At 39.7% G+C, this 11851-nt stretch overlaps 1 protein-coding gene across 1 annotated transcript in view; it reads left to right on the forward strand.

Moving 5' to 3' along the window:
• AKT1 (v-akt murine thymoma viral oncogene homolog 1) overlaps nucleotides 1-11851 on the forward strand; it is a 34844-nt gene that overhangs the window by 3563 nt on the left and 19430 nt on the right. Inside the window, exons 2-7 of the mRNA XM_009574642.1 lie at nucleotides 3199-3310; nucleotides 6109-6256; nucleotides 8204-8335; nucleotides 8501-8566; nucleotides 10242-10310; nucleotides 11035-11160. Coding sequence (XP_009572937.1) covers nucleotides 3210-3310; nucleotides 6109-6256; nucleotides 8204-8335; nucleotides 8501-8566; nucleotides 10242-10310; nucleotides 11035-11160 — 642 coding nt within the window. The 5' untranslated portion in view covers nucleotides 3199-3209. The remainder of the gene's footprint in view (nucleotides 1-3198; nucleotides 3311-6108; nucleotides 6257-8203; nucleotides 8336-8500; nucleotides 8567-10241; nucleotides 10311-11034; nucleotides 11161-11851) is intronic.

Raw genomic sequence — 11851 nt, forward strand, 5'->3', positions numbered from 1 at the left:
CCCCCCCCCCATCCCCTTCCTTAAAGAAACTAAAGCAGGAATAGGAAGGATTCTTCCTTCGCATTATTGTTTTAAAGTGTGATGTCATTATATAGGGAGCAGAGTTTGACACTTTCATTGCAAGTAATCTGCCTTTTAGCTTAAGTGCTGGGGAAGCAAATATTGTGACATTTTAGAAAGTCACTGGGATAATACTAAGTGTCTTTCAAATACAAAATGGTAATTTACATTTGAATGCCTTGGTGTCTATTCCTGTTAGGAGCAATTTCTCTGTCCTACTTACTTTAAAAGACCAAACGCCAGGAAAGAATCAAGAGGTTCTTTAGAGCAATTTAAATCATTTTTAACAGGCCGCTGTTTATAGTACTTACTTTGTTGCAAATGGGGAATACTTTTGTTGGTCTGTTTGACAGGAAAAACTGTCTTCAAAGTGGGTAAGCGACCCTTGGCCCATATTTGAAATGTGAATATTTTTATAGCAGAAGCCCCAAACATGCCGTGAATCAGACCTAATATCATACAACGTCTTTACCTGAGCTCTGCTGTAATGGTGCATGTTGCAGTACATGATTATAGAAGGCAAGTTTGGTGCTTCTTTAGCTTGCCAACTACAGTAAAGACCACAGAGTCAGTTTTAAAAGTAAGAAAAAAACCTACTGCTTCGTCATTTCGTTGATAAAATCCATGCGATTGTTGTATATAGGGAGAACTAAGTGGTAGAGTCAAACTTTCTGAAACCTATGTGGTACAGCACTTTGGTAAAGCAATTTAAAAATAAAGCCTTCTGTATTTCTTGATATGTGCTGTTATGATTGAGCAGGGTAATTAGACAGCATATTGTTCACTAAACAAAACACTTCTATGTGACATACTTGAATTATAGTGGTTATTAACTGACAAATCTCTATTATTCATCTTGCTGTATGCCTTAAAGATTGCTGGATCAGCAAGCTTAACAAATATCAATGGACAGTGCTGATTTCGGGGAAAAGTGGTGATGTTTAATTGGTTCCCCTCTGTGACAGAAGATGCCTTGTGTGGTTTATTATGCTGAAATTAAATGGTTAAAGCTTAGAGTTCATGGCTAGTTTAAATATCTGTGCTGTTATTTCAGAATACTTAATCTGAGGCACTAAACGTGAATTTAAAGGCTGTTTCTAAAAAAGTAAGCAAAACCTCTCAATGTGTTTCTTCACCATGTTGCACTGCTGGATAAGTAAAGGAGAACAGCTCTGGATTTGCACGAGGTTAGAAATGGCCTGATTTTCTTCTTCAAGTCTTCAGCCAAATTCAGTATCTTAGGGCTGCATTGTGCAGGCTCACAGAGGACAACCCCAGCCTTCATCTAATCACGTTAGGCAGACAAAAATGGGAGATGGAACAAACAACAAAACAAAGAAGAGCAGCTAAGCTAAGGTGGATGATCCAGGAGCAGAAATGAGATCTCTTGAGTTGAATTTATCAGAACCAGGGCTTACTGGGCTGCGCCAGCTCATGTGGTTGTGTTCGGCCTTAACTGCCATTCTGCGAAAGAGGATGGAGGGAGCTGGAAGGCTAAATACGGTGCTCTGCAAGCACGGCTGCGTCGCTGTGTGGAAGTTCTTTAATCTCAGTGAATGAAGGAGTGCCGTTTATCACACTAAAACCTTTTCATGACTCATTAATAAACTTTCTCTTATCTAATTGCAGTGCTTTAGTAGGATGCAGTATAACCTCAGCGTGCTATTAAAGAAAAATTAGATTTTCTTGTCATGAAAAATGCAACGTTGCTCATTGAAAAGCTTATAATTCCAGTAGCAAATGAGGCATGAAATATATTGCCAAAAATACGGCGCCCAAAAACAGTGGCGGTAAATATTTTATCTTGGTGCTAATTAAGAGCTTGAATTTAAAACTGAGCATTCTAAATTTTCACAATAATAAAATTAACTTAACGATACCAGTGTAGCCTTAGGAAAGTGCACTGTTACTCTGGCCGGATTCTGTCCTCGACTTGCACATTGCTGATGGTGGACGACGTTCGTAGCTCTAGCAGTACGCAGAAATTTCTTCTTGTCTTCCTAGTGCCTTTTTATTTACTTGGAAGTTGATTTAGAACCTGAAGACCAAATAATAGCAAGCTTGTGGTTTCATTAACTGCAAGGAAAAGAATTTAATGTAAGAAAAAAAAAACCAAACAGTTATCTCTCTTCTTTTCTTTTTTTTTTTTCCCCCATTCCCCTCCCCTGCTCACTTCGTTTCTTAATTTGACTTGCCTTTAATTGGAGCTGCTTAATTAGCATTAGATTTTCTATTAAGATAAATCTGAAAAATGTGGTGTTTCGGCTTGTGTTGTTATTTCATTGATTTTCTTTTGTTTTTCAGATTCTCTCTTTTAGTATAGCTAGCATACCCTTAATCAGGTGCATTTTCAGGCCCAGATTTGAAGGAAAAAAGTCATTACGTACTATGAAGCTTAAAATAGTAGGTGTGATTTAAAAAAAAAAAAAAAATAATGCTCAGCTCTCAAGAGAGCATTTTTATGAAGGAAGTGGTGTTTTTGCATGTAACCATACTTCTGTAGACTTTTTAGGTTATGCTTAAATGCTGACAGTGATGGAAGCTGTTAGCTGCATGTCCGTACAGCATCTGACTGCGGCAGCTGTCCCGAAGGCGTTTTGAACGGGGTCTTTTCTGGGGGTGCCTCTGCAGTTTGATGTTCCCTCTAGTGTCTGAGGACTGGAAATGCTGAGTCTAATCTTCGTCAGGTCGCTGCAAAATGACCAAACACGTTCTCTAGCAACTCCTTGAAAGCCAAGGACAGGGTTTTATGTTGGGAAAGTCAAAGGGAAGGAACATGTAATTGCTGCATTATCAGCTGACTTTGTCCATGTGCTCTGCTCTGGATGACCTTTAGCGTGTAGGACCTGAGTCTGAATGGCTTCTGTGTCATCACATCACATTTTTACTTACCTCTCTGGGCAGACCAAATGTGGAGCCTGTCTAAGCAGAATTTGATTTCGGTGCTGCTTAGATGACTATCTCCCAAGCTATTTATTGGTTTCATCAACACAGTAAATTGTCTCAAGTCTCCTAAAGAAGTACTTACAGAGATTTCTATGGCTGATTAATCGCAACAGTTTGCTAGATAAGAATAAAGACAAATGATTATTTAAACCTGCTTATGTACCATGACTCTTTCTTCCTTGATTGTGGTAGAGTGCCAGCTGATGAAGACAGAACGACCTAAACCAAACACATTTATCATTAGATGCCTCCAGTGGACCACAGTAATTGAAAGAACATTTCATGTGGAGACTCCAGAGGAGCGGTATGTTTCATTCATATTTAATACATAAACTACTTGCAAAAGCAGATGCAAGTGTTCAGCATTAATAGCGAGTCCTTTGCTGAAGCTCTTATTTATCAGATGATGTACGTCTAGACTGAAAAGCGACAAATAATTTTTGAGCGCCTCAGTTTTAGTGTATGTTCCAGTATAAAAGATACCTTAAAGGGGGTTTCAGAGGGTGGATTTTGAGAAGCATTTGTAAATGAAATGTTGCTAGGTTGGGTATCCAAAACGGACAGGTGCAGGTGTGTAGCAGTGCTCAGGTAGTTATTTCTGGAAACTCAGGGTTCATTTCTCACTGGAAATGTTGTGGTATGTGAAATGAAGGGTTTCTGACCTGGGAGTTTCTGGAAGGATGAGCACAAGTGAAACAGAGATTCAGGCAAAGTTGAGTTGTATCAAAATACTGACCTTTTAAAGTCTTTTTAGACACCTTGTTTTTAAAGGAAAAAAGTTAGTTGTATCATTGCTGATGCTAATGTTTTATGCAAATTAGATAATAAAGGTGATAGTTATCTGCTGCAGGTGCAGATTTCTGTTTCAGCTGTTAGGAAACAAAGCTAAGAGTGTGCATCCTGTGCTCTCATCATTGGAGAATTGATCTCTTACCTCCTGAGAGAATAGCTTTCCAGCACAGCTATTCTACAGCTACAGAGTATTTAAATATTTACTTGCGCTTCAGGAACTAAACTTAAATTATTCCAGTACCATTGCCCTATGGGAAGGGGTATTTTAAAACCCTTGTCCTCCCTAGATATGATACTGGCACATGTTTATTTTTAAGATCAGCAAATTCTACCTAATATTGTTTGTTTTTTTCTTTTGTAGCCTTTTGCATGCACTGGTTTAAAGAAGGTTCCTGTTTATTGCTTTTGATTCTATTAGAATGATCAGAAGAAGGTGAAATCAAATTAAAAGCAAAGAAAAATAAACTGGTCCTTGTTTCTTTTAGTAGCTTTGTGGTCAGTGACCCTAAAGGGAGTGAATAACAGTTTCCACTTGGGGGAAGATTGTATTTCAGTCTTGTTTTGTTCCCTCCTAGCCAGTTAAGTCAGCTTTGTGACACTTCAGGGCTCGGAGTGTTAGTCACCTCTGTTGTGTACGCTTGAGACATAAAAGCTGAGGGTGAAATTCTAGTCTCCCAGAAATCAAACATACTCACTTCAGGAGGGCCGAGATCTCAACCAAGTCAGTAACAAATCTTAAAAGAGATGTGAAGGTAGATGTGCCATTAGCTTTCTCTGTGCCTTTAAAACCAACATTTGTTTTTTGAGAGAGATGGAGAGAAAATGGAAAAATATAGAAGAAAAAGTTCTTTTTGTAATAGTTCTGAATATGAAAAGTGACTAGTAAATAAAGGAATGTGTTTGTGATGGTGAATTAAGTAGTCTGTGCTGGGAGTATAGGGAGAATGTTCACAATGTTTAGCATTACCTTGCTGCCCCAGACAGGGCTGGATAGTGCACGTTCAGACAAAATCCAAAATAAAAAAAGCACAGGGTGGGAAAGACCTTATGTGTAATTGGTGCAGTTTTTCTTAGAATCTTGTGTTGGGTTTTTCCCATTGACTTTGCTGCCTCTGGGGAATGATCTGCCTCTTCTATCCATCATAAACTGAAATTCACATGTTCAGATACAAACTTTTTTTTTTTTTTTAATAATTTCATAGAACCAGTGAAAAATTTGACATCGATTAGGATGGCATGGCTTCACTGCAGATTGTGCATGGAGTTGTTCAGCATTGGCTACTTCTGTTCCTGCTGTAGTAGCAAAGTATTTTACCTAGGGTGTCCTTGGGAGAGGAGTTTAGCCAGTGCCCAAAAAAATCAACTAAACCACTACATCCCGTTCCTTACAGATACAAAAGATAGTAAAATATGGTAAATTCACATAGTCCACTGAACATGTCTTCAGCCCCTATATGCCTTAAAGCCCGTCCCAAAACCCTGTAAGCCCTTACGAGTTGTGTGCTTTATGTACAATAAATTTGCAGTGAAATGAAGGCCAAGAACTTTCACTTCAGTAGTTTCCAAAGGTGTGAAATTTCCCAAAGGACACTGGAGTGGAAGTGGTCTCCACAGGAGTCGAAGGGGTCAGTATTAGAGCACACATTGCTGAAACAGCTCTGGAAACTTTATCGTAACCAAGGCCTGTGCCTAAGATAAAATATCACTGCTTTTGCTGACATTCTGCTAAAATTTACACAGGAATTGCTGTACTTTTGTCAGCATCTTTACAACAGAGGAATAACCTAAGTATCCTGGGCTTTATTACGTTCTCCTAGAACACCCCTTGCCTTTAAAATTCGGGACGTGTACGAAGAGGTGGCATAGTGTCCCCAGCAGTTGGATATATGTGTTTCAATGCACCATAGGAATGGAGGAGCTGTGTTTAATTGCTTTGTGCTGCATGGGAGCCTTTTGCTTTTTGGTTTTGGGAAGTCTGTTTTTGTTATGTAAATCTCTCTATCACCAGGTCATATCTTAAGCTGCTGACTGAATGCCTATTAGAAATTCTGTTGTCTGAAAAGCCTTATATTATGTCCAGACTGGGAGGACTTCAGTTGTCTCTTGTTTCTAGTACGATTAATAAAGATACATGTTAAAAGTGCTCTTAAAAATGCATTTTTACAGTGCTTGAAAATGCACATAATTCAGTGTATGTTGCATTGATTCACCCGAGAGCGCTAGTTGCTCTGTATTCCTTGGTAACCCTTGCCATGGCAGATGGTAATCTAAAGTCACAAGTAACGAATGTCTTTGCTTATATTTTGCCAGGGAAGAATGGACAAAAGCCATCCAGACAGTAGCAGACAGCCTCAAGAAACAAGAGGAAGAGATGATGGATTTTAGATCTGGCTCTCCGAGTGATAATTCAGGTGCTGAAGAAATGGAAGTTTCTATGACAAAGCCAAAACACAAAGTGGTAAGTGAGCAGGAATAACAGTATTTTTTTAGGTGGTCTTGAATGTAGACAAGAAATAACCATCAAGACACATCTGACCAACCAAGGTCAGGTTATCCAAGGTCAGGGAGCTCTGAGCACCCCAATCTACTTGAAGATGTCCCTGCCCACGGCAGCGGGGTTGGACTAGATGACCTTTAGAGGTTCCTTCCAACCCAAACTATTCTATGATTCTATGTTCCTGTAACAATTACGCAGTTAGTTATAGATGCAGCTTCTGGAGGAAACAATTGTCTGAGCTGATTAGGTACTAGGCAAAACCTGTCTGGGTCCACCGGAGTTCTGAGTTCAGATGTCCTTACTGTATGGCTTTCGAGGCCAGTTCAGGTCTGGAATTGGTTTGCCTATTTTCCTGTGGTACGGTGCCTGAAATCATAGCTCCTGCTGGACCGTGTGACTGTGTGAACACCTTGCAGGCTTGTGCAAAGACATTCCAGTGGATTTGCAGGACTTAGGGTGGGTCCAGTGGATTTAATTGCTTGGGATTAAGGGTTTAGGCTAACTCCCAGACAGCCACTGCATTGTCTGTCCATAGCGTTCCTAGAGCTCAGGTGTTTGTATCACACACAGTGTTGTCTGAATGCACAGGGCCAGCTCAGCAATGGCCTTCCATGAAAAAGTATGTGCCAGAGGAGATCTTTGCCCTGTGGAGCCTGTTTAGGTATCTGTCTTCAACCCCCTTCACTTCTTTCTACCCCCTTGTGGTCTCCTGTTTGGGTTTCCATTTTCCAAAGTATTCCCATCTGCTCTTGTAAGAAAGAATTGATAGAATCTTCTCCCATGCGAATGCTATGTCTGTGGATTGTACCAAGGCACTTCTTTGTGTCCTTATCTCACCATTGTCATCCCCACTTACTTTCATGAGTTTGTTTCAGTTTTGGGAAAACTGGTGAAGTTTTTAAAGAAAAAAGATAGCCATCCACCAGTGTCATCACTAAGTATGTGTGCTAGCCTTGTGTCATGTCAGTGGTTTTAGACTGATGTGGGTGGCTACTTACATGTCACTTTGAATTGTAGCTGCTATTAGCCTTCTGTGTCCTTGACTGAAAGGCTCTTGCTGAGCAGCTCTTCATAGAAATGCAAGAACCACCTCGTTGGTCAAATATACATGTTCTTCTGAGACAGTGACTGTCTCCCTCTGGACATGTTAGTGAGGATAGTCAAAATGATTATTGGGGTCCTGGCATCAACTGTATTGAACAATTAGCAGCTCAGCCAGCTGTAGGGAAGCATATGGAGCAAGTTTGCTATTGGGAGCATATTAAAGTTTTCCCCAACCTAGGCTGCAGTAGCCTTTGGCTGTAGAAGGCTTACTATTGCTATGTTGGCAATGGTCATCGATATGACAGTACAGAGACTATCCTCAGCCTGCAACAGATTCTGATTTTCCCCAACATATTTCCTAATGGTGAAACAAATAAGAGCGAATGGCTAATCTGTAAGACAGTTGTTTTGTCTGTGGGTTTTGGTGCTGTTCAATGAAGCACAAGAAAGCTGGTCCCCTAAAGAAGTGGGGAACATGAGAAAAAAGGTATGGGTTTAATCCCTGGAATCAGAGCAACACGTGCCTTTTAGTGAATGTCTGCACTGATAAAGTGGTCAAAATGTCTATGGATTAATAATAATATGTGGAGTGGTATTTGCACAGTTGAGTCATGTGAAAATGTTAATTGAAAGCTTGTGGTTTTCCCTAAATAGTTTGATTGATTATCTTTGGGAGTGCACTGGTATTCATTTTTATGGAAGAATCATTTCTGCTCCTGAATTCTACTAAGCAAAACGATTAAAAAAACCACATATGCAACATATGAAATGTATTCTCACATGAATGAGAAATTCGAGTTTGAGAATTATATACTTGTTGTTAGTTCATGTAATTCAGTTCTTGTTTATCTGTATAATTAACAGACCATGAATGAGTTTGAATACCTTAAACTACTGGGGAAAGGCACTTTTGGAAAGGTCATTTTGGTTAAAGAAAAAGCAACTGGACGGTATTATGCTATGAAAATTCTGAAGAAGGAAGTTATTGTAGCAAAGGTGAGTAGATGGGAAACCTGGGAATGTGGTTCACCCTTGATACAGCCTTTGGGAAAGTCATGCCAAGGATTCTCTGAGTACTTGTAAATAATTGCTCTGTTAGTGTTTGAAATGGACCCCTGATCTGGGGAATCACTTTGCTATTTCCTTCTGCTTGTCTTTCAGGATGAAGTAGCGCACACACTGACAGAAAACCGTGTTTTACAGAACTCGCGGCATCCATTCTTAACAGTAAGCATTTCTCCCTCTGCTGAGTGTAACTTGACATCATGACAAGCAAGACTTTCCTTATTTTTTGTTATTTATATAATATATCTGAGATCCGTGTTTTCAGAGTGGCTGTGTATTTTTGTACCCTTCCATTTTGGGAAGCACAAATTAAAATGCTTTTTTAAGTCTTCTGATTCTTGCAGAGCAGGTCCTCAGCACCTCTTGAAGACAGTGTTTCAGGGTGTGGTTTGACTTTATGGCTCACCCATTTAAAGGCTTGCTATCTCTGAGAGAAGCATCTGCTTTCCTTGTCCTCCAAATGCTTGGTCTCCTCTTTGTAGCAGAGATCAGGGTGACCCTGATCTTATGACAAACGAGTTCATGAAGGTACAGTGGGGGAAAAACCCTTTAATTTTGCCTTTCTTTGTTGTTTTTTTAAGCTCCCAGAAGCAACTCACTATGGAATCAGAGCACTGGTAATGCCAGCCAAAGGATAGTGGTGGGAGCATGTGGGATGGGACAGGGAAGAGTAGGACCGTGCTTTATCCGCTGCTTTCCTTTTTGATTGGCTTAGCTGTAAAACCAAACCGTACTCTCAGTTTAGACCTCCAGCGCCAGCAATCTCTCTGGGTTGAGTTCAGATACCTATGTTCCACCTCAAGATTTTATTTCTAGTATTTATTACAAGTTGGTTCTGAATTGTTTCCAACCGCTTAAGCCCTCTGAGAGACCTGTGTAGGATCCCGCTTGTTTCCTTTGTCCAGGTACACAAGGGCTTAACTGGAATTTAGACTTCTAAGTGTGGCCTCTGGAAGTAAATATTGGCTGTATTGGGTATAATCAGTAAATGTTTGTTGACATGTCTAAAACCCGATCCTCCCTCTCTCTGCAAAAATATGACTGGTTTAAAAATGCTACCGCTAGTAATGAAGACGATGATATCATATGAGGTATTTTCTTTTTATTGCTTTCATAAACTGAAATATCTAAAACAAGGGCTGTCTTGAGAAGTCAGCTACAAGACTGGGTTACGACCAAGAAACTTAAGACTGTGGCAAACAAGTTGATGTTACTCTTGCCACACGAATACACGTGACAGGACTGTACAAAGGCACCTTGTGACGTTTCATCACACCCTCTGACCGGTCTGTTTTTGTGAATTGCCCACAAATTGATATTGACAGCATTGCTCAATCCTCTGGCAGGCTGTCAACAGGGAGCAGTTGCAGGCAGCAGGGCAGAGACCAGGGGGCTGGTGTGTGTAAATATATATGTGTTTCATGTAAGAGGGCTTGTAGCCAGTGCGGTAAAACCTTGTGTTTGGTTGTGGCCTCTTGTCTGCGAGATGAAACTGTGGGAGCTTGTGGCCTGGGGAGGAAACTTCAGAGCCACTATTGGTACGTTTTGTATCACTTTAAATGGGCCAGGACTTTGTTTCACAGCATTATAGGCGTTACTGATAGCTTTTGCAAGGGATTGTTTTAATGTTTTATTAAAATTATTTAATGAAATAAGTTGGCAGTGGATCAGTCCTCAGCTGCAACAGGAAAGTGTAAGTATTATGTAAGGTCCAAGGACAAAAAGTCCATAAAATAGAAAATTTCACATCTGTCTATGTTTCTGAAAATCTATTAAAAATGCTTGTATAACTGTCAGTGTGATCTGTCTTCTAAGTTTTGGTTTAAATCTGTTTCAGGCTTTAAAGTATTCCTTTCAGACACATGATCGCTTGTGTTTTGTTATGGAGTATGCTAATGGAGGGGAGGTAAGGGAAATGTAATAATGTTTAATACTTTAGGATTTTCCTGTACTACTACTAATTCTGCTTGACATTATTTAGCTAAGGTCCATGTTTGCAATTCTAATTAATGCAAGTTGTCCCAGTTAAACAGAGCTGTTTGCAGGTTTAACTAAGAATTAAGACTCTTAATTTTCTTAACTCCATGTTTAGAGAATAGAGGTTTTGGGTGTAGGTTCATATTTTACATGACAGCAACATATTGTAACTGACATTTAGTAATTCAGGAAGGCAAGGTTGCTTTCTAGTTGCTCTTCAGAAAACTTTTAACACTTTTTAATGAATATTGTGAGCACATGTTACTTTAGAGGGAGAACTAGAAACAGCAAACTACTGTTAGACAGTCAAGAAGGAGAAGTTGGAATATTAACATGTCTCTTAATCATGCATTAAGCGGTATTTTTAATATGTAATTATAGTTCAATCAAAATGGTTTTTTTATCATTTTCTGTACATACAAGAATGTGCAGCACACAACCTGGTTATCAGTGTGCATCTGTGAATGAGAGATATAATTGTCTAGTCATTTAATTTATGATGCTTTTTAACACATTTAGGAACACAGCTGGGTGAGGATGGGAAGGGGTTTTCTCTTAGGTAATGTCGCATTCCAAGCAGGATGGCCTGCGAACTGCGAGACATAACTCAGAAACATGTGCAATCTAAAGGTAACGAATTATTGTTCTTGTAGTTGTTTTTCCATCTGTCAAGAGAGCGCGTCTTTTCGGAAGACCGGGCTCGGTTTTATGGAGCTGAGATTGTTTCAGCACTGGATTACCTGCATTCAGAGAAGAATGTGGTTTACAGAGATTTGAAGGTACATAGAAAAATAATTTCAAAGGCTTTTTGGTTTTGCGCTTTTTGTTTGTTAGTCACAAAAGCAAATGAGCCTGAACTATAAGAAAGCCTTTCCTGACTGAACTTTAACATAACGGTTATTGCAGCTGTGGACTTGACTTTACAGGATGTCTAAACACTTTTATAGTCTAAGAGGTTGTATAATGCATTTACCAGGACCCTGGCAGCGTTTCCGAGAATATGAAGGGATTCTGAGCTACTTGGGTTGTATTTTCACTTGCCTGCTTATGTTCTAAGAGAAACCTTGCTGGCTTTTCTGTGTGGTGGGACATAATCCTGGCCTCTTCATCCCAGGTCTTATCAGATAGATGCAAATTCATACTGTGTGGATGTTGTGCTTCCTTGCAATGTGCTACGCAGCACTATCTTCATAGTACCTACCTGCAGTTAGAAAATTGGATAAGCTTCAAGTCGCTTATTTGTTTGGTGAGCAGAGAAGGAAAAAAAAAACCCAACCAAACAAGAAATCTCAGGGCAAACAAACTTGGGAAATTCTTGAGGAAAATGCAACAATAGCATTTTTTTTTTTTCCCCCTGAGAAGTGTTTTCAGAAGAGGATGAGGGGATACTGGTAGTTCATTTAGGAGCAATCTAAAATGAAGCATGCTATGTAATGTTTTTGGGCTACGTCAAAGTCATTTTGGGATTCC

This window comes from Fulmarus glacialis, unplaced genomic scaffold (genome assembly GCF_000690835.1).
Source record: "Fulmarus glacialis isolate BGI_N327 unplaced genomic scaffold, ASM69083v1 scaffold6433, whole genome shotgun sequence".
NCBI classification, from domain to species: Eukaryota; Metazoa; Chordata; class Aves; order Procellariiformes; family Procellariidae; genus Fulmarus; species Fulmarus glacialis.